General features: G+C 38.3%; 1 protein-coding gene, 1 long non-coding RNA gene and 1 pseudogene across 2 annotated transcripts; 2 read left to right on the top strand and 1 right to left on the bottom strand.

Moving 5' to 3' along the window:
• Positions 1–20,303: 20,303 nt before the first annotated feature.
• Positions 20,304–20,811, top strand: LOC104242732 (uncharacterized). Its single transcript, XR_715064.2, has 3 exons — positions 20,304–20,394; positions 20,578–20,633; positions 20,726–20,811. It is a non-coding gene; the product is annotated as an uncharacterized lncRNA (long non-coding RNA).
• A 739-nt stretch (positions 20,812–21,550) lies between these two features.
• LOC104242733 (pyridoxal 5'-phosphate synthase-like subunit PDX1.2) lies at positions 21,551–22,885 on the top strand. Its single transcript, XM_009797815.2, has one exon. The coding sequence runs from the start codon at positions 21,833–21,835 to the stop codon at positions 22,751–22,753; it is 921 nt and encodes a 306-aa protein (XP_009796117.1). The 5' UTR covers positions 21,551–21,832; the 3' UTR covers positions 22,754–22,885.
• A 278-nt stretch (positions 22,886–23,163) lies between these two features.
• On the bottom strand, positions 23,164–24,047 carry LOC104242735 (mitochondrial arginine transporter BAC2-like; annotated as a pseudogene).
• Positions 24,048–27,951: the final 3,904 nt, after the last annotated feature.

Below are 27,951 nucleotides of genomic sequence, written 5' to 3'. Positions count from 1 at the left end.
CCCACCTTTCTGTTAAAGTCATACCAAATAAGACGGAGTTGGGACAAGTAACTAGGCCGGGCAGACTTTCGTGCTCCCGGTACGTTACCCCACTTCGGCTCAAACTGTCCGTTTGGGTAAGCCAGGTTTAGAACAATCAACCTAAGGTTTTACACTTAGAATAACTCAACCATGTACCGGATCCCTAGTAGGAACGAATATTTGCATCATATGCATTTGGCCTTGGAGACTCAACACAGGGGTTGGGTTCTGTCTAGGACAGGTGAACCCAAAATTAAAAGACCATCATGATGCATCCTACTTGTTATTTGTGCATTTATTCGCCTCAAACATGCTTGTTGACCAGCTTAAATAAAAGCTTGGTAAGAAGAAAGGAATAAAATGAGTTGCTTTAAAAATTTCGAAAAAATATAGTTTTGAAATAAAGATATTTAATAAATAAAAGAAAAAATTTCGAAAATGATTTTTAGTATAAATTTTTCCAAAATAAATTTTGATTTTATTAAAATTAAATTTCAGATACAAAATGAGCACTACACAAAGCCCCTCATCCACAAGTACGGAGGAATTTCTATGTCAGCTTCAAATGTGGTGGTATGATTTAGGCGAAGACGGTCAAAGATGGGTCGTCAAACATTTGGGAAATCTCACGGACATTATGAAAGTTGAGCCTAGGGATGATCTGATTAAGGCATTAGTAACTTTCTGGGATCCTGTTCACAATGTTTTTCGTTTCTCTGACTTCGAGCTTACTCCTACATTAGAGGAGATAGCTGGCTATGTTGGTTTTGACGGAAGTTTAAGAAATCAAAGCTTGATATTCACAAAGGCTCCTTCAGTACATCGATTCTTCGGTCTTTTGAACATCAGCAGTCAAATCAGGAAAAGCAATGTCATTAATGGATGTTGTTCCTTCAACTTTTTGTATTCAAGGTTCGGAAAGTCAGATGGGTTTGAAATTCATGAAAAAGGCCTTACTAATAAACAAAACAAAGACACTTGGCAGATTCACCGTCGATTTGCTTTCATGGTGGCTTTTCTAGGAGTCATGGTTTTCCCAAATAAAGAGCGAACAATTGATATTCGCACCGCAAAAGTTGTGCAAATCCTTACCACCAAAGAAAATCACACCCTTGTCCCCATCATTCTATCAGATATTTATCGGGCTCTGACTTTATGTAAATCAGGAGCAACGGTCTTCGAAGGATGCAAAATTTTGTTGCAAATGTGGGTGATGGAGCATCTCCAACAACAGCCCAAGATCATACAATATGGGTCAAAAAATGATAATTGCATCGAGAGCTATGAGGAAAGAACAAAAAATTATCAAGCTCCAGAAGGGATAGAAGCATGGGTATCTCATCTAAAGGCTTTAACGGCAAATCAAATTGAATGGACTCTGGGATGGCTCCCGATGAGGGAAGTAATACATATGTCAACCTCAAATAGTTATCTACTACTATTGGGATTAAGAAGCATTCAGCCATATGCACCACTAAGAGTCTTAAGGCAACTAGGGAGATATCAAATAGTTCCTGATGATGAAGATTTGAGTATGCAAGTAATCGAATTACACCCAGAAGCCACTATTCCCGAAGCTCTACTTCAGCAGATGTGGAATGGATGTCGATACTTGAAAAGTGATACTCAAGTCCCAGACACTACAAAGGGTGAGATGAATCCTGGATATGCAAGGTGGTTCGAAAAACGGTCTCGCGTGGATGATGTACCAGAACCTGAGCTAAAAAGGCCAACAAAAAGACCCCATGTTCAAAACTTCAATGATAAAATCCAAGAGCGGTTGATCTGGGGAGAAAAAGAAAAAGGGTACAAAGCAACTATCCATGCCCTAAAAGAAAATCTAAGAAGCCTCAGTTTGGAGAAAGATTTGCAAGAACAAGAAGCCGAAGGCGAGAAAAAGAGTCTATCTTGTGAGAATGAAAATCTTCATGCTCGATTCCAAAAAATGAAAAGGATTTCTGAAACGCCAAAGAGGAGCTGGAAGGATCAAAAAACCATCGCCAATCTCTTTGAAAGAATGCAAGATTATGATTTCATTCTTGCGGAAAATGAAAGGGCATTGAGCAAAGCAAAAGAAAAGATCCAACAATTAAACGAAGAAGCCAGATCTAACAAGGAACGCCAAGATAGGCAGTCCGAAAAAGACAAGGCACAATTCAATAAGGAAAAAGACTATTGGATGCGATCAGAAGACCAGCTTCGTGCACAACTAGAAGAGGCAAGAAGATGCAACAAAGAACACCAACAAGCAGACCTCGACAAGGAAAGAGCGCAAGCAAGATTAGAGCAGGCCAGACTCCGAGCTTTGTTAGAATCAGCTCTAGATCGTGAGAACCGTGTCAGAGATATAGCCACCACTCGTCAGCAGCAATTGCAAGATCAAGACCAACGTCTCCAAGGTTTCAGGGCACAAATCCACGACCTGGCAGTCTTCACATCTCAAAGTTATGTAAACTGCCAAGGAATGGATTATGAAAGGTTTACAGAGCATGCGCCCACTTTTGCTCGTCATCTAGCAATGGAGTTGGAAAGGATGTATCGTACGCTGGGAGGCCATCCAGGTCAAGCCCCACATTGAGCAGATAATCCAATATTAGAGAACAAAAGTGGAAAGTGGGGCATGTTGTGAGATGTTATGAATTGTATCTTTTATTTTGATTTAAGCGTGTGTGTTTCAAGCTATTTTCTTAAAGTTTTCAAATGTAATTCCATCTTTGTGTAATAAATAAACGTGATTGACTTTATTCTGAACTACGCAAGGTCTGATTTATGTTCGGCATGATACGTAGGCAATCTCTAAGATTCGACCACCACGATAAAGATATATGTAGTAAATAAAAGCGAATGACAATTTTTCAATTTCAAGAAAGCTGGGACAACACAAGCAACCGAGCGAATGCATAATAGAAAGGAATTATTTGTCTAGGAGCATTGCATCTCAACATGTGATTATATATGTGTTAAACTCTCAAGACTAACAAGTTTGTTCATTTTCAGAATTCAACCAGTTAGTTTTTCTAAAGAGTATACTGGCATATTATCACTATCACACAAGATCAAAAGGACCAATACCCGAAAGTATGTCTATCCCAGATGTTGACACAGGTATGGAGATAGAAGAGATGGATGTCGGGAAAATGAAAGAAGAGATGCTTAAGCTCAAGCAGCAAATGGCTGAAATGTACCAAGCTTGGTCTACAGGACAGTTACCCCCATCTTACCCAAATAACCCTGCTCCATCAATGATCCAAACTCAGGATAATATCACCACTGAATTATCCCCAAGTTTCCCCATTTATCAGCACTACCGAGGCACCACCTCTCAGACACCACAGTCTCCACCTCCAAAACCAGTTCCGTACCTTCCTCCACCTATGACTCCTGTTTTCGTAGCACCTCCCCCTGCTACATTTCACAAATCTCCTAGTGAGCCGACATTTCAGGCCCAAGACAACCAATATTACCCCCGGAGCCCACCTTCAAAGCCTCCGAAATCAATTCAACTGCTCCTCGGTTTGATCTCCCAACCGAAATTGACAAGCCAGCCAAAAATGCTGAACAAGAAGAGATGTTCAGGAAGGTCAAAAGTCTAGAACAGTCGTTCCGAGACATGCGGGGATTAGGTGGGCAAGTCAGTGTAGCATACAAAGATTTATGCTTATTCCCTAATGTACAATTGCCAGTTGGCTTCAAGATGCCCAAATTTGACCTATACAGCGGGCACGGCGACCCAGTAGCCCACTTAAGGGGTTTCTGTAGCAAGATGCGAGGAGCTGGGGGAAAGGATGAATTATTGATGGCTTACTTCAGTCAAAGTCTAAGTGGATCAGCTTTGGAGTGGTATACACGCCAGGACCATGGAAGATGGTACACCTGGGATGACCTGGCACAGGCATTCGCATACCATTTCCAATACAATCTGGAAATCATCCCAGATCGATTATCTTTGACCAAATTTGAGAAGAAACACAATGAAAGTTTCAGAGAGTATGGTTTTCGGTGGAGAGAACAGGCAGCAAGAGTGGATCCTCCTATGAAGGAGAGCGAAATGGTAGACTACTTCCTCCAAGCCTTGGAACCAACTTACTATGCCCACTTGGTTTCAGCAGTTGGAAAATCATTCAACGAGGTAGTGAAGATGGGAGGTATGGTGGAAGAAGGCCTCAAGACAAATAAAATCATGAGCTATTCAGCAATTAAGGCAACTACTCAAGCTATTCAAGGCGGGGTAGGAGGAATCGGAAGAAAGAAGAGGGAGGAGGCAACCGTAGTTGATTCAGGAATTTGGCCGGGACCCAGAGGTTCACCGCTTTACTATAATCAACAACGACCTCGCCAATCAGCTTACCACCATGATTCATCCCAACACTACTATCACTCTTCAGAGCCTCATTTTGCCATTAACCATGCTCAAGCATACAATCAGCCACCTGTTCACACCAATTGGCGTGCTCCTGTCACACCAAATACTTACCCACGAGCCTATCCCGGACCAGGTTTCAGGCCTAGGCCAGCATTCAGGGGAGAAAGGGAACAGAAAAAGAAAACTTACACTCCATTGGGAGAGTCTTACACTAGTCTGTTCCACAGGCTGAGACAGCTAGACATGCTGAGACCAATACAATCCAAACTACCCAATCCTCCTCCAAAGAATCTGGATTACACCATTAGCTGTGAATATTGCTCCGGTGCACCAGGCCATGATACGGAGAAATGTTGGCATTTGAAAAATGCAATACAAGAGCTGATTGATACTAATAAAATCGAGGTTCAAAACCCCGAAGCTCCAAATATCAATAGAAATCCAATGCCAGCCCATCAAGAGGCTAACATGATAGAAATCATACAAGCTAATGGGGAGACAAAGAAGCCGTCACAAACTGTCATGATGATCAAGTCTCATGAAACCAAGCCAGATAAGCAGTTAATGGAGGAGAAGCCGGTGTCTAAGCAGAACAAAAATGGTGATGAACCGTCTATGATAGTCGATGAGGGATCATCGAGCAAAGTTTCCGCAAAACAAGAAAGGCCAAAAGTGATAGTACCAGGGGTTGCTAACAAACCCGTTGTATTCGTGGAAGGAGCACGTACAGATCGGGTTATTATTGCACCTGTAATCCAGCTGCCGATCATCAACAACAAAACCATCCCATGGAACTATGAACGGATGACCGTAATGTACAAGGGCAAAGAAATCAAGGAAGAAGTGTGTGAGGTGCAAGGCTTGACTCGTTCGGGAAGATGTTTTACTCCCGAAGAGCTGAGAAAAACTAAAAACAATCCAATGCCAACAAAGAGAGCTGTGACGGAAGAAGAGGCGGAGGAGTTTTTAAGAAAAATGAAACTCCATGATTATTCTGTGGTGGATCAATTAAAGAAGACCCCCGCTCAAATTTCATTATTGTCCTTACTGATCCATTCAGAGGAACACCGTCTGGCGTTGATGAAAATCCTGAATGAAGCTCATGTTCCTGAAAAGATCTCTGTAAATCATTTGGGAAAAATAGCCAACAAAATCTTTGAGATAAACAGAATTACATTTGCCGATGATGAATTGCCTGCGGAAGGTACCGAGCATAATAGAGCTCTTTACCTCACCGTGAAATGTGAAAACTCCGTAGTAACCCGGGTATTGGTTGACAATGGGTCCAGTGCAAACATATGCCCTCTCTCCACTTTAAACAAATTAAAAATTAAAGAGGAGAGGATCCAAAAGAATAGTATCTGCGTACGAGGATTTGACGGTGGAAGCAGAGATTCATTTGGCGACATAGTATTGGAACTAACTATAGGGCCAGTTGAATTCACCATGGAATTTCAAGTGTTGGACATGACTGTTTCTTACAACTTGTTGTTGGGTCGACCATGGATCCATGCTGCTAAAGCAGTCCCATCAACACTACATCAGGCTGTCAAGTTTGAATGGGATCATCAAGAAGTAGTCGTGTATGGAGAAGAAAGTTTAAATGCTCACAACAGCACCATTGTACCGGTCGAGAGAACAGAAATTGACCAAGGACCATGGGTATACCAAGTGTCCGACACGGTGTCGGTAGAGAAAATTCCAGAGGGGAAACACCTTTCGAATCCAAAGATATCCTCTGCATCAGTCATGGTAGCTTATGAAATGCTGAAGAATGGCTTTATACCCGGCAAAGGTCTGGGCTTATCTCTGCAAGGAATTGTACAACCAGTATCTCTCCCCGAGAACTGGGGAACATTCGGTTTAGGGTTCACACCTACCGCCAATGACGTGATAAGGGCCAGGAAGTTGAAACACCAAGCATGGTTTCTTCCAAAACCAGTACCACAGCTGTCGAAGTCTTTTGTCAAGACCGGTGCTAAAAATCGCCCGATAACAACAATTCCTAAATCCCAGGTCAATCCTGAGGAAGAATTAATTGAAAGGTTCGAGAAATTGTTTAGTGATGTGAATATGTTGGAAGGCGGAGAAGGGTGTAGCAACGCAGAAGTTCAATTCGTTGGACCAGAAACAAAGCTCAATAATTGGAAAGCCACTCCTCTCCCAATTCGAAAGGAGTCTTGGTAGTTTATTTTGATTTTCTTTCAGTTTGTTTGGGTTATTTCAAGGTTGTAATCCCAAAGTTTATCTTACAGTTTGGTTGAAGTGTGCAAACCTTGTTATTTTTCATCATCCAATAAAAAGCAGTTTCCTTTTTATTATCGTTCCTGATAGTTTTCTTTTCTTTTTCTTCTTTCCTATACAGTTCCTTTTACGCTGGCTCTAGTGATATGGCATGCATGAGGAATCCTCAGCCCAGTCTTAAAAATCAATCTGGTTCCGAAATAATAATTCAAGAAATATATTGTGATTATGAATCAGAATATGATGAAGATGAGGTTTTTGAAGAGATTAGTAAAGAGTTAATTCACTTTGAGGAAAAAATCAAACCTAACTTGAGTGATACCGAGGACATCAATATAGGGGACACGAGTAATATCCGAGAAACTAAAATAAGTGTCCATCTGGAGCCAAAGATCCGAGAGGAGTTAATTAAAGCACTCATAGAATTCAAAGATGTTTTTGCCTGGTCGTATGACGACATGCCGGGCTTGAGCACTGATTTAGTGGTCCACAAATTGCCCACCGATCCAACAGTGCCTCCTGTCAAGCAGAGGCTGAGAAAATTCAAGCCTGAGATGAGTATGAGAATTAAGGAAGAAATCACCAAACAATTGGAAGCAAAGGTCATTCGAGTCACTCGATATCCTGTTTGGTTGGCTAATATCGTTCCTGTACCAAAGAAAGACGGCAAAATTAGAGTATGCGTCGACTATCGCAATCTCAACAAAGCAAGTCCAAAGGATAATTTCCCATTACCCAATATCCATATTTTGATCGACAATTGTGCCAAGCATGATATAGGGTCTTTCGTGGATTGTTATGCCGGATATCATCAAATTCTAATGGATGAAGAAGATGCAGAAAAGACGGCATTCATCACACCATGGGGAACTTATTGCTACCGGGTAATGCCATTCGGTTTAAAAAACGCCGGAGCAACCTATATGAGAGCAATGACCACAGTGTTTCATGATATGATACACAAGGAGATTGAGGTATACGTGGACGATGTGATCATAAAATCAAAGCATCAGGCCGACCACGTTGAGGATTTGAGGAAGTTCTTCTTAAGACTTCGCAGGTACAACCTCAAGCTTAACCCTGCCAAGTGCGCATTTGGAGTTCCATCCGGAAAGTTGCTGGGATTCATAGTCAGTCGACGAGGCATTGAGCTAGATCCGTCAAAGATCAAAGCCATCCAAGAACTGCCACCCCCAAGAAACAAAACTGAAGTAATGAGTTTGTTGGGAAGGTTAAATTATATCAGCAGGTTTATTGCTCAGCTCACAACAACCTGCGAGCCAATTTTCAAATTGTTAAAAAAGGATGCTGCAGTCAAATGGACCGATGAGTGTCAGGAAGCGTTCGATAAAATAAAAGGGTACTTATCAAACCCACCCGTGTTGGTCCCGCCAGAGCCAGGAAGACCTTTGATTCTTTACTTGACGGTTTTGGAAAATTCATTTGGTTGTGTATTGGGGCAGCATGACCTCACTGGCAGAAAAGAACAGGCCATCTACTACCTTAGCAAGAAGTTCACAGCTTATGAGGTTAAGTATACTCATCTGGAAAAGACATGTTGCGCCCTAACATGGGTAGCTCAAAAATTGAAACACTATTTGTCATCCTACACTACTTACCTCATTTCTCGTTTGGATCCCTTGAAATACATTTTTCAAAAGCCTATGCCAACGGGAAGACTTGCAAAGTGGCAGATATTGCTCACGGAATTCGACATCATCTATGTGACTAGAACTGCAATGAAGGCTCAAGCACTGGCCGATCATTTAGCCGAAAACCCGGTCGATGAGGAATATGAGCCGTTGAAGACTTATTTTCCTGATGAAGAAACAATGCATATCGACGAGGTGGAACAAATCGAAAAACCTGGCTGGAAACTTTTCTTTGATGGAGCCGCCAACATGAAAGGAGTCGGAATAGGAGCTGTAATCATTTCTGAAACAGGGCGTCACTATCCTGTTACGGCTCAATTGCGATTTTATTGCACCAATAATATGGCTGAATATGAAGCTTGCATTTTGGGGTTAAGGCTAGCTGCAGACATGGGTATCCGAGAAATCTTAGTCATGGGAGATTCGGATCTTTTGGTACATCAAATTCAAGGAGAATGGGAAACCCGAGACTTGAAGCTCATACCATACCGACAATGTCTACATGATCTTTGTCAGCGGTTTCAATCAGTGGAATTCCGACATATTCCAAGAATCCATAATGAGGTAGCCGATGCATTGGCTACCCTGGCATCAATGTTGCACCATCCGGACAAAGCTTATGTAGATCCGATACATATTCAAGTCCACGATCAACACGCTTATTGCAATATGGTTGAAGAAGAATTTGATGGTGAACCATGGTTCCACGACATCAAGGAGTATATCAGAATGGGAATATATCCCGCACAAGCCACAAGAGATCAAAAGAGGACCATTAGGCGATTAGCAAATGGATTCTTCTTGAGCGGAGGAGTTTTGTATAAAAGAACACCAGATCTTGGATTGTTAAGATGCATAGATGCCAGACAAGCTACAACTGTCATGTCTGAAGTACATTCAGGAGTTTGCGGACCCCACATGAGTGGATACGTGTTGGCAAAGAAAATCCTCCGAGCTGGTTACTATTGGCTTACCATGGAGAGAGATTGTATCAGTTTTGTACGCAAGTGTCATCAATGCCAAATACACGGAGATTTGATTCATTCTCCACCATCCGAGTTGCACACAATGTCGGCACCATGGCCTTTCGTTGCTTGGGGCATGGATGTGATTGGTCCAATTGAGCCGGCAGCATCCAATGGACACAGATTCATTCTGGTAGCTATTGATTATTTTACCAAATGGGTTGAGGCCAAGACATTCAAATCAGTAACCAAGAAAGCTGTGGTCGATTTTGTCCACTCAAATATCATATGTCGATTCGGAATCCCGAAGGTGATCATCACAGATAACGGTGCTAATCTCAACAGCAACTTAATGAAAGAAGTATGTCAACAGTTTAAGATTACACATCGTAACTCTACCCCATATCGGCCCAAGGCTAATGGAGCAGTAGAAGCAGCCAACAAAAACATAAAGAAGATACTTCGGAAAATGGTAGAAGGTTCAAAACAATGGCATGAAAAATTACCATTTGCATTATTGGGATACCGCACTACTGTTCGCACTTCAGTAGGAGCAACTCCTTATTTGTTGGTATACGGCACTGAAGCAGTAATTCCTGCAGAAATTGAGATTCCTTCCCTTCGGATCATCGCCGAAGCAAAGATTGATGATGATGAATGGGTCAAAACCCGTCTAGAACAGTTAAACTTGATTGACGAAAAACGATTGACCGCAGTATGCCATGGTCAATTATATCAAAGAAGAATAGAAAGAGCATACAACAAAAAGGTGCGTCCCCGGAAGTTTGAAGTAGGTCAGCATGTGCTGAAACGTATTCTTCCACATCAGGTTGAAGCAAGAGGCAAATTTGCTCCGAATTGGCAAGGACCATTCATTGTGACCAGAGTATTATCGAATGGTGCACTATGTTTAACAGATATTGAAGGCAAATGCATAGATATGGCGATCAATTCTGACGCGGTAAAGAGATATTATGCATAACTTTTTGAATGTTTGTATTTAGCACTATTTCGAAGATTGAAATGACAAAGGCAATTTATTCTGCTATCCAAACACTATACCATTTGCTTCCCCTTTGAGCCATACTTGTTTCTTTCCTACCCTCTCTTGGAATCAATAAAAAAAAAGATCAAAATCTTCACTATTATGTAGTGAACTACGTTTGACCTGATTCCTCAAAGAAGGATACGTAGGCGCCTCACGGCTCGGTCATAGGGTGCACAACATGCACAATGTGCACGGAAAAGAAATATTAAGAGACCCCAATCAAGAAACTGGGGCAGGAATTGTATTGGAAATAAGAAAAGATTCCAAGAGTTGTAATTTTAAACCCATACCAAAGCTATTTAGCTTTTAATACCTTTTCCATTCCTAACCTTAATACCAAAAAGACCTTTTGATCAATCTTAGAAAAATGCTGAGGCAAGCAAATGAAGTGGTTCATAACACTCTGGTACAAACAAGGAAAGAAAGTAAAATGAGAGAGTCTTATAGGTGAAAACCCACACGGGCACCATAAGGCGACGGAGGTTGAGAGAAAAGTAAAATGAGAGAGTCTTATAGGTGAAAACCCACACAGGCACCATAAGGCGAAAAGGAAGTGAAGAAGTGAAAAACGAGGAAAATTTATCGGTGAAAACTCCTTGAGACAATTGAGAGGAGATGGATTAAAAGACTGGGTTGATTAATCCGAAATGCATACCCTGATCATTGGTGCCAGTAATTCCAATCAGATAAGTCCTTTATTCCTTTTCCAACAGTCATCCAAAAAATTGGATTTTTCTTTTCATTCTATAATTGTCGAAATCAGCGTATTTCGTTACTAATAATCTTACTTTCTCCAAGCTTTGAGATAAGTTTTATTCCAAACAAATAAGAAGGAATGTCAAGGTATACTACCAAGATTCAAGGTTACAAAATACAGCCACGAAAGGTGGGAGATAAAATACGGGTGTAAGAAAGATGAAATCAAAAGTGGATCAGCAAAGTCAGAAGAGGCACATGATTACAGTTGAAAGGTTTTGAAGGAAAACACACAGAGGGGAATCCTATAGTCAAGGATCAATTACAAAGACAAAACAGTCTTTTCAATCATTCCAAGGCAATAAAGAGAGACGAAGAGAAACATCACCATCTGCAAGAATACCACAGCCAACCACCCTGCTTTAAACTAACGAAGTTTTCTTTGATTTAAAACAGGGGCAAAAACAATATTTGTGTCAGGAAATACCTGGTAAAGAAAAAGAAAGAAGTCAGGCGTCCACCTGGAAAATGAGGATGAGAAAAAGAAGAAGTCAGGCGTCCACCTGGAGAATGAGGATGAGAATTAAAAGAAGTCAGGCGTCCACCTGGAGAATGAGGATGAGAATTAAAGAAGTCAGGCGTCCACCTGGAGAATGAGGATGAGAATTAAAAGAAGTCAGGCGTCCACCTGGAGAATGAGGATGAAGAATTAAAGAAATCAGGCGTCCACCTGGAGAATGAGGATGAGAATTAAAGAAATCAGGCGTCCACCTGGAGAATGAGGATGAGAAAAAAAAGAAGTCAGGCGTCCACCTGGAGAATGAGGATGAGAAAAGAAGAAGTCAGGCGTCCACCTGGAGAATGAGGATGAGAATTAAAGAAATCAGGCGTCCACCTGGAGAATGAGGATGAGAATTAAAGAAATCAGGCGTCCACCTGGAGAATGAGGATGAGAAAAAAAGAAGTCAGGCGTCCACCTGGAGAATGAGGATGAGAAAAGAAGAAGTCAGGCGTCCACCTGGAGAATGAGGATGAGAATTAAAGAAATCAGGCGTCCACCTGGAGAATGAGGATGAGAATTAAAGAAGTCAGACGTCCACCTGGAGAATGAGGATGAGAAAAAGAAGAAGTCAGGCGTCCACCTGGAGAATGAGGATGAGAATTAAAAGAAGTCAGGCGTCCACCTGGAGAATGAGGATGAAGAATTAAAGAAATCAGGCGTCCACCTGGAGAATGAGGATGAGAATTAAAGAAATCAGGCGTCCACCTGGAGAATGAGGATGAGAAAAAAAAGAAGTCAGGCGTCCACCTGGAGAATGAGGATGAGAAAAGAAGAAGTCAGGCGTCCACCTGGAGAATGAGGATGAGAGAAGAAGAAGTCAGGCGTCCACCTGGAGAATGAGGATAAGAATTGAAGAAGTCAGGCGTCCACCTGGAGAATGAGGATGAGAATTAAAGAAGTCAGGCGTCCACCTGGAGAATGAGGATGAGAAAAAGAAGAAATCAGGCGTCCACCTGGAAAATGAGGATGAAGAAAGAAAAGAAGCAGTCGAGGCACCCACCTGAAGAACGAGGAAATGCAATTGAAGTGTTGAAATCAAAAGCCCGCTCATATGAAAAAGGAGCACACTTAGAATCAATAAAACAGAGGAGTCCAACAAGATCCCCAACAAGAAACAACAAGAGTTCCAAAAGGAATACGGAATAAGACCAATGCCCAAGAGTCACCAAGATATCAAGACAACAAGAAACGCGAGAGCATGATCTAGATAAGATTTTATAATTCATGTACCATAGTCTAGTTTAATTTTGTATTTCCTTTACAGTAAGGTGTAATAAGGAGGTCAGCAAGCAGTAAAAACAGCACGAAGCAGCAGTAACATCACAGTCCCACGGTAGTCCCAGCTACCAAAACTTCCCGAACTACATTGACCTGATTCCTGTTTAGCCCAGGATATGTAGGAAACCTTTGAAGCAAAGGTTCGGTCAAATCTTTTTCAAAAAAAATAAAAAAAATAAAAAAAAATGCTTCACACTGAGTACTCGGATGGGCAAAAATCGCTCGCTTTATCTTTGCACGAAAACCCTTCGTGTCTTCGGGCAAAGAGGGGCAGTTGTAAGCACGTGATTTTTGCCCTATATGAGAATTACTCCCAAAAAATTCAAAAAATAAAATAATTTTTCTTGGTGTGCAATTTTTGTGATATTTTGTGTAACTATTTGTATGTTTGTCTATACATGTTTATTTGTTAAATTAATAAAAAAATACAAAAATAGGCATCTTTTGCATTTTTAGCATTTAATGTCCAAATGAACAATTTTATGCTTAATTATTACTTAATTGTGCGTTAATTGTTATTGGAAGTTAATTTGCGCTTTTATAACTTAATTTAGTTCTTAATAATAATTTAAGTACTTTTATAATTTAGTTTTAGAAAAATAAAAGAAGAAAAGAGAACAAAAATACAAAGAAAAATCGGATTGGGCCACTTCTTCAATTTCAAACCACAGGCCCAAATAATTGCCCAACTTTCCCCATGACCCGGTCCGTTTCAAACCGGGTCGACCCGGTCCGCTCCATTAACCCAACACCCCATCTTCATTTTTGTCCAACACAAAACAAAACCAAAAAAATAAAAAATAAAAGGTGAATTATCACTATTAATAGTTTTATTTTTTGTTTTTTTTATATATAAAAAAAATCCGAAAATATTTTATTTTATTTTTTTTATTTTTATTTTTTATTTTTTTTAAAAAAACATATATAATAATTTCGGGAATGTTTTTTTAAAAAATAAAAAAAGTAAAAGAATGTAGAAAATTTAAAAAAAAAAAAAAGTTTTAAAAAAATAAAATAAAATAAAATTTAAAAGTAAAAGAAGGTTGGAATTAAAAAATAAATATAAAGGTATCTGAAAATTTAAAAAAATTTAAAGTAATTGAAAGTAGCATTTTTAAAAGAAAAAGAAAAGATAGTGGTTTGTTTTTTAAAGAAAAGTTAAATAAAGTGAGATTCTCTTTTAAAAAAAAATAAAAAGTGGGATTTTAAATAAGATAAAGTAATTAAAGTTGGAATTTTAAAAATAAAAGTAAATAAAGGTGAGATTTCTTTTTCTAAAAAAATAAAAGCAATTTGTAAGTGGGATTTCTTTTAATTAAAAAAATAATAAAATAATAAAAAAATAAATCTGAAAATTTCGAAAATTTTGCTATAAATAGAAGAGAAAATTTAGGAAGAAGGGTGGAAAAAAAGAGAGGAAAAACTAGATAGAGAGAAGAAAAAAAGAGGGGGCGGAGTGAGAAGTATACACCCGATATACATTCTGGATACACTGAATATACAGGGACAGAATTCATTTTGGAGAGTTTTGAAGTTGAAAAGAATAGTTACTGTTTCATTGCCTCGCTTAAGATCTGAAATAGTCAGAACCTTCCTGCCTTTTACTTCTTCTCTATACTTGGAGTCGTTTATAGTCTCCTGGGTTTACTACTATTCCTACTGTTACTGGTCTATTCCTGTGTTGCTGGACTGTCGTTGTTGTGCTACATTGTTACTACTGTTGCTGCTTCTCAGCTTCATCTTCTCTTGTTTTCCAATACCAGGTACATGTCTTTTAAATTTTAAGTTGGAAAGAGATTCAACATGACTCATCAATGAAGTTTGAATTGAAATTCTGTTTTCTATTTGTCCAAGTTCATCAATTTAAATTTCATTTTTGTTTTATGTTAGTTAATTAGTAGTGAATTCAATTTGATAGCTATGAGCTAATTGTCTTACTTTGAAAGTTCGTATAAAGATTTGTAATAATATTAGCTCATTATCTCATTAGTTTAATCATATTAAATTGTCAAAGTAGGGAATATGGCATGAATGTTGGTCATTATTTAATTTTGTTGTTAGTTAAGCAAGAAGTGATGTAGAAGTGCCAAGAAAATTACAGTAGTGATATTTATTGTTAAATAAGGTTAAGATGGTGTTGTTGGTATATTTTTATAAGATAATAGATGTGTGTATAAACGTTGGCGAAAGGTGATATGATGTAGCTTGTTACAATGTTAAAATGTTATGAATGTTTACGATATACAGTTAAGTTGCATGTAAGGTAATTTTATTGAATTAACTTGTATAATAATTCCTTTCTTATAAACTCGATACCTATATACCTTCATAAGACAAATTGATCAAATAATTAGGCTTATTAGATTAAAAGCGATTATATGAGAATGAAACGAGATGTATAAGTACCAATTGCAACACTTGATATCAATGGTAATTAGAAATAGAATTTGCATTAAGTAAATCATGAAAAAAAAATTTGGAAAATATTTCCTTCCTTTATGAATCATTCATTTTCAGTTTTATATGCAATTTATTCTTTGATATATATATATATATATATATCTTTGATATATATATATATATATATGTCATATTTGTTTTTTTTTAAATAATATTAATCATATTTGTATTCTGTCCTTTGAAATTGAATAGTTGAAATGAATATAACTTATATTCGGAAAATATAATCAACGGTCAACATTTAATAAATTGTAAATTCTTTTCAAAGAATTTAAGGGCACCTTAAATGGGAATTTATCATGATTTTCACATAAAAATGTATAGATATAATAAACAATTTGTGGAAAATCCCTAATATCATTACGAATATTTTGCACAATTAGGGATACGTTCGCGTACCCTGATTATATTTTTAAAAGCAAAAATTCGGATTATGCGTACGCGCAATTTCGAACGAATATTTAATAAAAGGATTTTTCCAAAAGGCGTTAAATCAATTTCATAAAAACCCGAGATGTACGGTTCATTATTCAAGAAAAACAAATATTCTTGATCCAACACAATTTCGAAAAATGATTGCTTAATAAATATATTATAAAAAGTTATTGTGTACACGTACGCGTGACACAAGTCCGCAATTTTTTTTAACACGAATATACGTACGCGTAATTCGATTCAAAGAAGGGTCATCAATAAGCGGTAGTAAAAACATGTAACATCAATGTATTTAATAAAATCAAGGTAATTAAGCCAATAATAAAAACAGTTAAGCGACCGTGCTAGAACCACGGAATCCGGAAATGCCTAACACCTTCTTCCGGATTAACAGAATTCCTTACTCAGGATTTCTGGTTCGCAGAATAATAAACAGAGTCATATTCTCCTCGATTCAGGGATTATAATTGGTGACTTGGGACGCCTTAAAATTCCCAGGTGGCGACTCTAAAACAAATAAACAAATCCCGTTTCGACTGTCCTTCAATTGGAGAAAACTCCCCACGCGCCCTGCGGGCGCGGCGAAAAGGAGGTGCGACAGCTCTGGCGACTCTGCTGGGGAACGAACCCAGAACCATTGGTTCAGGGTTTAAAGAATTCGAGCTACCATGGATATTCGAAAACCGACTAAACCGATCGAACCGTACAACATCGAACTGATTTTTATTTTAAGAAACAGTAAGTTTTTATATAAATCTATAACCACACTGATATTTAGGGTATGTTTATTATTTTATAAAAATAAATCGAAAAAATACCGAACTGTACTGAATAAATTTTATATGTGGAAAATATATTTATCTAGTAAGTTTAAAATAATATTGCCTTAAATTTTTCTTTGGACCTTGAAATTATGAAAACTATTACAAGCCAACAAGTAATTAAACTCAAAATACTAATTTCTAAAACCTATTATGCTACTTCTACTTAAATTAAGTTATTTCAAGTATTTTTATTAATAAGACACAAAGTATTCTAGCGATTATGAGTAGCAAACTATAATGTATTGAATATGTTTCCTTTCATATAATTTAGATTATCTTTTTGAATATTTAATCTTCTATAAAATTTATTCTTGAGTCCTAGTTTGGTTGATATCTTTCCAATCGTGTGATTTATATTTTCTTTGTCTTTGCTTGGTTTCTTTTACGTTGTTGTAGATTAGTTGATGGATCTATACTCTAGCCATCTTTAATTTTTTTTAATTCATTTCCCTTTAAACAGTAAAAATATCTAGAGAGTCTTACTAAGTCCTATAAAAGAATGTATGTTATTGCATTCTGCTTTTACTAGTGAATTTTACATGATATTTTAAAAAATACCGAATATTAACCGAACCGTACCGATACCAAAGCGAAATCGATATGATTGAGACGATTTCGAAAAGTCTAATTTTGATTATACATAATAGAATAATCGAAAAATTGATATGATACAAATTTTATAAAATAACCGGTCGAACCGAACATTGACACCCCGTCTGCAATGACGCAACCTACAGAGTTGAAGCTAAGGGCCATTGAAGGCCAGATGATGTGATGCGATTATATCTCTGAAATACATATCATTGTACTATTATTATATGATATAAATGTCAATTTTAGAACTCTGATCTTTTATAAATATTCTTTAAATTTTGGACGGCACAAAATCCAAACCGATTATATTGACATGAGGACCATTATGATGAAATTCTCAGCGGAAAACTATGTAATAAACAAATCTAAAATCAAAGAAAACAAACAATTAATGTATTGATAAAAATTACAGTATAAAATTGCACAATTGTTAACATCAAAATTTGCGAGCCATTTTGATTAAAAAAATCATGCCTCTTATAAAATATTACTATTTAAAACACTATTTTTCAAATTGATAAGTTACTGGTGCTCGGATTTAATTGTCGGCAATCATAATTATAACTAGGAATCTTGACACTCTTTTAATTCTAGCTCATAAGATACGACAACAACATATCCAGTATTATTGTGGAGTTTGGGGAGGATAGTATATACGCAGACTCTACCCCTACCTTATGACGATAGCTCATACATTGATCTAATCTACTTATTATATGTAGTTACTTTGTTATTTTCTTCTGCCCTTTTTTATGTCACTTTTTTCTGCTCCAGCGACATATTATTTACATCCTTTAAATCCTCGAGGCAAATATATATATATATATATATATATATATATAAAAAAAAATAGGGAATGAAAAAGCTGAGGTGGCACAGTTCATAGATGAGCATTGCCATTTATCTTTTTTCCTATTTTTTCCAGCCTTTTCCCTATTTTTTCCATTTATTGGTTTTATTATGATTGAATTAAAAACATTCATTTAAGATTGAGAAACTGACCCTCTATAGCCCTTGAAAATTTAATTAGCCCATATTTTCTCTCATGGACCCGAAATAGCCTTTAGGCCTAATCTATTGATAAATTATAGCCACTATTTCCAATGCACTTCTCCCCTTCCCAATGCATTTTTCAGTCGCCTACTCCCCCTCCCCCCTCTCTTTCTCTTCTCATCTTCTCCCTTCTTCAATATACCAGTGACTTCCATCTTTCTTTCCCTCTATTTTTATATTTTCCCTTCTTCACTCTCTCCTTTTTTTTTTCTTTTTTCTTTTCTTCTTCCATAGCAACACTAACATACATCTTTTTCAAACTTATCTTTTTTTTTCTTTGAGATCTCCTCCTCCTTTATTTAGATGCAAAAATATCTACCTTCTTGAGTAAGTTCCCGCAAAAGTCTAGCGGTGGTTGCCGCTTTCTTCGCTTTCTGTCCACTTTCAGATATAATATTACATGATTTTTTTTGGATGATTTTGCAAGAAGATGAAAAATGGAGAAAATAAAATAGCCACGACGGGAGAAAAAATAAATTCCGGCCAAGTTCACTGTCCTCCATTACCATCAGTGCTCCTTTATTTATACATTGTGTAATCAGTGTATAATAATGGTATAATATGGTGTATAATCAATGTGTATACATTTTACACTAGTGATACATTTATTATACACGTATTATACAAAACTGGGCGTAAAAGATTACATTGGCTAAATTGAGTGTAGAGAATATTGTATATAATGTGTATATATTATTATGAACATTTATATAAAAGATGTATCTACACTGATATAATACATATACATTTTTTTAATTTAATTCAATGTTAAAATAATTTTGTATATATTTTCTATATAAAGTATAGAATAGTATATATATATTCATTATACACGTATTATAAAAACTGGGCGTGTAAGATTACAGTGGGTACATTGAGTGTTATGAATATTGTATATAATGTGTATATATTATGTATGCACATTTATATGAAAGGTGTATCTACACTTATATAATACATATACACTTTTTATACAAATTCAATATTCATATAATTTTGTATATAATAGTATATAATGTATATATGCAGTGCACATAGAATTTACAATTGTATATAAAGTAAATAATTAATATATTTTCCTTATATAAAATGTATAATTTTTCTCTCATAAATACTCTCAATCTTTCTTTTTTTTTTCTCTTTAGATCTTATTTCTTTCTATTCAATGTGTCTGTTTATATTGCCTTATGTGTTTTTTTCTTTTCAATCTTTTTTCCCCTCTCTTTTAGTTCTTAATTCTTTAGGTTTGATAGTGGAATTGGGATGGATGAGGCTGATCTAGGGGTGCGTGAGGCTGCTTTTTGATGATCTATTATTTTTGGGATATGGGTAGATGGTGTGGTGGCAGCAGTGCATGGAGGTGGTAGCGGTGCCATGGCGGTAGCGACATCGGTGCAATAATGGCAGGGCAATGGTGGAGCTTTTTTGTGTGGATGTCTGATAGATAGTGGAAAAGAAAAAAATATATGCGGTGTGGTTGGTGGAATTTGGGCTAACCATTCTAATATCTTTTAGGCTACTAGATGTATTTGAAATTTTGTGGCTACCAGATGATATAAGTTTGCAGCGAGTGGCTACAAATGTATTTTGCTCTTTAAGATTGCTATTTGTGTTTCTGAAAAGTCATGCTTCCGAAATCCGAAAGAGTGAAACTATTGCACTACTAAAATAAAAAAAACGGTTGCAATTTCAAAAGACACCAACCTAGGTATCGGTAAAGTTACCACACATTATTTCACTATTTATTACACATTAATGCAGAATTTTCTTACAAGTCTTGAGGTTATTTAATTTGATGTTTATGGAAGACAAGAATTATGCTTTTCATATCCCAGACTCCTAAAATTTCCTTTGTGTTTCCTTACTTGTAAATCCATTTTTACGTAATGCAAATAATATACCTCTGAAAAGATTCAATTCTTCAAAGGCTATTATTCTTGCCATAAATTTGTCTCTCTAGGTAAACTGGATGGCTTGATCAGAGGGTTATCTCCATTCCAGCATTCTATTATAGTTTTCTTAGTGAAGGAAGAATCTATGACTATATAAGGGAAGTGATGATAGAGTTGTGGAAAATGAAAAATGATCCAACCTTCTAAAGAATTTCATGCTATTTTTAATCATTAAAGTAAGCACTGTATTTGAAAGTGGTTCTGAAGTGGCTAGCTAGCCCAAGAATAGTTAAGGCACTCTACATGGGTATGTTTCGATACTCTAAAATAATCATTATGTGTTGTCATTTCATCACATGGGACATTGCTATATTTAACTCTATTTTTGGTATCTTTAATAATTTGAAGAGGGAAAAAACATGATTACTTTGATCTTAGTTAAAATAGTTGTTACTAACTTCTAATATTGGTGTCGTCATGAAACGAAAAGATATCCCATCGGCTTGACTGTAAAACAAGAAATTCCAGATGAACTCACAGATCTAGGTATCCTAATCTCCTCTTCATTTGTGTTTTCTCTTTATCTTCGAAAACATCGAATTTGTTAATTATGCTATGTTGTTTTTGTCCCTTTTCAGGTTTAATCGGTTTCTTTGTATATAATCATTCCATGTCGCAATCTCTGTAAGCAAGGCAAATAACTCTTTCCATGTGGATTCTCAAGAAACTAGACCAAAAATAAATTTTCATTCTCTTTTTTCCTATAATGAAGTTCAATCATGAGTATTTCATGGATTCGTTTTCAGCGATTTACCCTATGAGATAGCACGATTAATTCGTGATTTTAGATGAAAAAGTCATAACAGTAGAATATAAATTTTGTGATCATAGAGACAAAGTTATTGATTTGGGTTGCTGGAATTGGAATAGCAGAAGAAAATAATATAGAGATATATAAAGAAATTATTAGAAACTCGGAAATTTAGTCCTACCAATAACATGATACACTTAATTGATTTTTTTTCTTTTTCTATTTCTTTTGTTTTGGTTTCCTTTCCTTTTTAGTTTATTCTTTTATTTTTATTTGAGAGAACTTAAAGAGTCTATTACCTTGCTTCCGAACAAAATTCTAAAATAAAAAACCTTACAAGAAGAAGAAGAACCGGATGTATCTTATGTTTATCTCCCCAAATTTTTACTATTCTTTTCTCTTTTTTATTATTTTTTTTTGTTTTTATTCTTCATGTTTACATATACTGATTTAAATGAGTCGGGCTATTTCAACTTTCATTTAACTTGGATTACAATTTGACGTGTTATTTTTGACAAAGAATTTTAAGTAAATATTTAAAAGAATCCAAAAAGATGATAGTTTCCTTAAATAGTTTTTGCTCGGTAAAGATTGAGTTTTTTATTAAAAATATACTGTATATATTAGTATTTATCATATTTACCGTTACACTAGTACCAAAATAAATAAAGCAGCCTAGATTTGATCCCCTGGAATCGAAACCATCGGAAGTTTCTACATTTTCCACCAAAACACGCTCAGAGACCTCCTCGAAGTTTCTGGAACAAACTAAATCGCACCGCCCCATTCCCGTCTTTACTTCTCTTCTCCCTTTTATATCTTTCTCCGCCATAATTTCTCCACAAACAGATTCAAATCTCGGCGCTCGAAGCTTTGTTGTTCTGAGAAATTATCACCCAGTTTTCGTTCAGGCATTTTCACAAACACCTTGCAAATGGAAGAAGACGGTGCCGTTACAGTGTACAGTGGCAGCGCCATTACCGACACCAAGAAGAATCCATTCTCAATCAAAGTCGGGCTGGCCCAAATGCTCCGTGGAGGAGCCATTGCTGAGGTCACCACCGTCGACCAAGCGAAGATCGCCGAATCCGCCGGCGCCTGCTGCCTCGTAGTATCAGAACCTAAAGGACCCGGAATCTCGCGCATGGCCGACCCATCTCTAATTAAAGAGATCAAACAGGCTGTCTCAATTCCCGTAATGGCAAAAGCCCGGGTCGGGCATTTTGTCGAAGCCCAGATCCTTGAAGCTATTGGAGCAGACTATGTAGACGAGAGCGAGGTTTTAGCCCTAGCTGACGAAGATCATTTCATCAACAAACACAATTTCCGTGCCCCATTCGTCTGTGGATGTTGCGATCTCGGAGAAGCGTTAAGAAGAGTCCGCGAAGGTGCTGCGATGATTAGGACCCAAGGGGATCTATTAGGTACAGGTAATATTGTGGAGACAGTTCGCAATGTGAGGAAAGTGATGGGAGATATTAGAGTTCTATCAAACATGGACGAAGATGAAGTTTTCACTTTTTCGAAAAAGATCTCCGCGCCTTATGATATCGTCGCGCAAACGAAGCAGATGGGTAGACTTCCGGTGGTACATTTTGCAGCTGGTGGTATTGTGACCCCAGCAGATGCAGCGCTCATGATGCAGCTGGGTTGTGATGGCGTGTTTTTGGGACCCGATATATTTAACTGCTCGGATCCTTATAAGAAAGTAAGGGCAATTGTGCAGGCTGTTAGGAACTATAATGATCCACATATTTTGGCTGCGGCTAGCAGTGGTTTGGAGGAAGCAATGGGTGGTTTGAATTTGAACGAGAATAGAGTTGAGCGATTTGTTAGTGCAGAAGAGACTTATTGATGAGACTATAGGTTAGCTTGTCTTATTTGTCTGTTGTTTTATCATAGTATTATGTATTTTTCAGTTCTGTATTTGTGAGCAGTATTATCTTTCTTGGTTTACTTTTGCAATAACATGATGATGAGTTAAGCATAGCGTGTCTTGTGCTTGTTTACATGCTTGTGATACCAAAATGAAAATGGCAACATTGATAATAGTTGACTTGAAATGAAATGACTGACTACCACATTGTGGAGGCACGTTGATTAATTTGGTTTTAGTTGTTGTTTACATGTTTATAGCTGAATTTTGAAACAACATATGATCGAGTCCAATCCAATCAATTCTTTCATATGGAGGCATTGGCTAAATAACTGCTGTTATAGTGAATGATCAGTGTTTCAGAGCTCTAAGTTATGCCAACCAAAGGAGTTGATGCACTTTACGGAGCAGTTCTTTACTCCTGTTTCATAATGCCTTTACAGATTGAGCGTTTGCATGATAATTGTCACCCTTGTTGAAAAGGTACCTCAGAGCAGTTTCATAGGCAGTGAATATAGCCCCATACAGTAGGAATGCTCTGCCAACAGTCGTTCCCAAACCTCGCCAGAGCACAGCGTGTCCCTCTTCTTTATCACTTCGCCTGAAGCAATCAACAATACCACTGTATTTTGCATGTGATTGAGCTTGGAGTCTGGTCTTAACAACATCTAGGCGATAGCAGCTTATCCAGCTAACAGCTCCTGCTATGAGCGTTGTTTGAAAGCTCTCTTGGCCGTTCTTGCGACAGCAAGGTTGAAGTTGCTCCTTTGTATACTCGTATATCCAGAAATACAAACCATGAGAATGTGAATCTCTTAGGACAGTAATGGTTAATCCCCGGTAGATTCCCCTCCAACCTTCCTGTTTGATTCTTCTTCTTGTGGCATCTTTTGGACTCTTGAGACTAGTTGTTTGCTTGTTCTGCTGATGGGTTTTGCTTTGCAATTGAATTCTGATTTTCACCAATTCCACAGGGCTGATAATTAGGCTCTGTATTGCTCCTGCTCCAATGCCCCCCCAAAGCCACCCCTTTGTACGAGGATGGGTCGCTGGCTGGGATGTTTCTGTCAGTCCGATATAGAATTGCATAGCTCTGAAATACCATGGCATTCTGCAGTAGGGAGGAAACTAATTTGCCCAAATTCGATATCAAATTTATTCTTGCGCAAGGGAGGGACAGGGGGTTGGGGCTTGGGGTTATGGAATGAGGGGGGCATGCTTCGACTGGGTGGTGTCGAAAGGTACACGAGGCAAAAGTTTGGCGAGTTCCAGATTATGTACCACTTGAGCTGGTTCTTGGCACTATGGCTGCAGTTCGAAGAGATCAGAATCTATATGCATACGCTATTTGTGATTTTTATATCTTCTTAGTTTTTTTTAGACCGTCCCATTATGGTGGTTATCCTTGTTAAGAAGCGTGGGAATCTTAAAACAAGTGGACGCATATCTAGTAATTTACATAGGTTTTTGTATACGGTAAAAATCAGAGGGTCCGCTTTCATGATCGTTGAAGCACCTCGTAAAAACCGCCCCCATAAGGCTTGAAGTTCTGCTCGGAATTCGACCTCGAGGGTTCTCAATGATCGATTTTGAGGTAGTGCAAATCAGCGGTTATAATGGATTAACGGGAAGTTCCCAAGGCACGTGACTAAAGCTGACCAAATCTATTAGGCTAGTTCAAGCTTGTACCGTGACATTAAATGGCTGTACCAGCCTCAAATCCTTGTAATAAATGTGTCTGTATTATGTTGAGATTCTCATTCATATATAAAGGAGACCCTTGTCATTTTGTAAAGATAATATCATTTACAACATTCAATACAATAATATTCTCTGCTCTCTAACACATTCTCTCTTGATTATATTATTTACATTTATTATTTACATTCATCGTGTTTCATTAATTGTTCTTCATTTATTGCTCATTATTAATCATAAAGAGCTCAAATCAAAGTTCTTAGAACTGTTAGACCTTCATCGGCCTGTCACAGTCCATCGTCTAGCTCGACCCGAGGCTCGTATAACCTGGCTCGAGGCCCCGATTCTTAGCCTCTCGGTTTGCCACACTGCATTCTAGCTCTTATCTTAATTTCTAGTCTCACACTTAGCATCTATTGCCTAACAACTAGCATAAAAATAAATCACGTATTTTTAGAACCACAACATCAAATATAATTGTTATTACTATTTTCAAGGTAAACAGTTTAGCGCCCACCGTGGGGCTAAAAATAATAGTGGTTGTTTTCTTGCTGGTTTACTACATAATGCAAGTTATCTTTCATGTTTTTTCTTGTCGAAGAATCTTTGATTTCAGGTCAAAATGTTTAACTCAGTAAACGCACATGAAAACAACGGCCTTGAGGACCATGGAGATAATAATGTAGTTGTTTCAGGTGTTGGAGTACCACCACGAAACCCTGAAGATGCTTCAGAGCTAATTCCCGTAGACGTGGTCTCGCGCAATGCTCAACACGTCGACATCAGCTCCAACACCAACATGAGCACACGCCAAGAAAACCAACAAGAAGCTCAGGAAATCCCAGCACAGGGGGAACAAGAGGTTATCCTTCACGTTATTTTTGAGATGTTACAGGCACAACAACTGGCGATTGCTCAACTGCAAAGCCACCAAAAAACTCCATGAACAACAACATCGGAAACGGCTCCTCGAGCCGAACAAGTACCGGAAAGATCGAGTAACAACGGGTCAGCAGCCGACCCCTCTATTATGAAGATGCTCGAGGACCTCACTAAGAGGATTGAATCGGGCGAAAAATGATAGAAGCTAACGACAAAAAGATGGAGACCTACAACTCGAGGGTCGACGAGATCCCGGTTGCGCCCCTGATCCTGAAGGGTGTTAACTCAAAGAAATTCGTACAAAAGCCATTCCCGTCAAATGCGGCTCTGAAGCCCATCCCGAAGAAATTCAAAATGCCCTATCTTCCAAAGTACAACGGGACCTCGGACCCCAACGAGCACGTTACGGCTTACACTTGTGCCGTAAAGGGAGATGACCTGAAGGACGACGAGACCGAATCCGTTCTGTTAAAGAAGTTCGGAGAAACACTTTCAAAAAGGGCCATGATGTGGTATCACAACCTAGCTCCGAATTCAATAGACTCATTTGCCATGCTGGCAGATTCTTTCATAAAGGCACATGCCGATGCCATCAAGGGGGCTACAAGGAAATCCGACATCTTCAAAATCAAACAAAGGGAAAACGAGATGTTGCGAGAGTTCGTATTTCGCTTTCAAATGGAGTGAATGGAGTTACCACCAGTCTCTGATGACTGGGAAGTACATGCCTTCACCCAAGGCTTGAATGAACAAAGCTCGGGGGCGTCGAAGTAGCTGAAGCAGAATTTGGGTTGAATACCCTTGCCGTGACTTGGTCGGATGTTCACAACCGATATCAATCAAAGATCAAGGTCGAGGACGACCAATTAGGAGCCCCCACGGGCTTGGTATATCCATGCAGACTTCTGGCAAAGGAGCCAAAACCAAAAAAGGAAAGGTACCAACAGTACACTGAAGATCGAAGAAACGCCCCAAGGCGTAACATACCCCAGAGCGACCGAAGGATAGACCGATGTCAGAATTCTCGGGGACTCATAAACAAAGACAGATTTGACAGGTACACAACGCTGACCGAGGCACCCCGGTTGTCTGAATACAACTTCAATGTCGATGTTTCGGATATCGTGTCGGCCATAGGTAAAATCAGAGACACAAAATGGCCAAGGCCCCTACAGTCGGATCTATCACAGAGTAACCCTAACCTGATGTGCGAATTCCATGGTATACACGGTCATAGAACCGAAGATTGCAGATAGCTCCGAGAAGAAGTAGCTCGACTACTTAGCAAAGGGAACCTCCGAGAGTTCCTCAGCGACCGAGCCAAAAATCAATTTCGGGAAAGAGAGGAGAATAGGAAAAATGAAACAGAAGAGCCGCAACATGTCATCCACATGATTGTTGGAGGAGTCGACACCCCACAGTAGCCCACCATCAAAAGAACAAAAATATCCATCACCAGGGAAAAGCAAACTCGAGGCTACTTACCCGAGGATGCTCTCACATTCAGCGATGAGGACATCAAGACCCTGTCTCAGCCTCATAACGACGCACTGGTAATTTCTTTTCTCGTGAATACATTTCAAATTAAACGTGTACTTGTGGATCCAGGTAGCTCGACCAACATTATTAGGTCGAGGGTGGTGGAGCAGTTCGGACTGCTTGACCAAATCGTATCCGTCTCTCGAGTCCTCAATGGATTCAACATGGCGAGCGAAATAACGAAAGTGGAAATCACCCTCTCGGTCAATGTGGCCGGCACGACCCAAAATGCCAAATCATGTCATCGAAGGAGACATGAGGTATAACGGCTTGCTTGGAAGGCCATGTATACACTGCATGAGAGAAGTACCATCAACCCTTCATCAAAAGGTGAAGTTCCTAATGAATGATGGAATAAAAACCGTGTATGGGGAACAACATGCAGCGAGGAAATGTTCGCGGTGCACGATGTGGCATCGACATTAATGCCTCCAACATCGAAAGAGCCAAAGGATAAGCAAACAATGAAGTAGCAATCACGAAACATATTCTCGGCTACACCCGAATAAAACAAGCGAAGGACTGTGCCGTGTCCCTGAAGCAAATGTTTGAAGCATATCGAGGCTCAAAGCACCATCACCACTAAGGTATAACCGTCTCCCTTTTTATTTACATCTTACACTAACCTTTGTGCAAATGTCCGATCAGAACAGTCAAAGCACTGTCTAGCTCGAAGACCTTGAGGTTTCAAAGCATACGTTGCATTTTTTTCCTTCGATCGGGTTTTATCCCAAGAAGGGTTTTACAGACAAGGTTTTTAACGAGGCAACATCTATATGCTATCTAAGGAGAATTTCACAAGTGTTCAAGGCTTCTCTTCAAGTGATATTATCCCGGAAGATCACCTTCTCGAAGAAGTCAAGATGAGCCAAAAAGGGTCTCAATAGGAAAATGATGTATCGGGCAAAACGGTCGAATGAACCGTGTCCATATAAAATAATTGAGGCCTTGACAGCAAAAACATGCATACTTGTGCCAAGTAATCAGAGAATATTTTCATATTTTCTCCTCCATCAAAACACTTTACGCTTCAAAGAGGTATGCTACTTTTACAAGAG

This window comes from Nicotiana sylvestris, chromosome 3 (genome assembly GCF_000393655.2).
Source record: "Nicotiana sylvestris chromosome 3, ASM39365v2, whole genome shotgun sequence".
NCBI classification, from domain to species: Eukaryota; Viridiplantae; Streptophyta; class Magnoliopsida; order Solanales; family Solanaceae; genus Nicotiana; species Nicotiana sylvestris.
The sequence above is the reverse complement of the archived record's forward strand: the minus strand, read 5'-3'. Positions and strand labels throughout refer to the sequence as shown.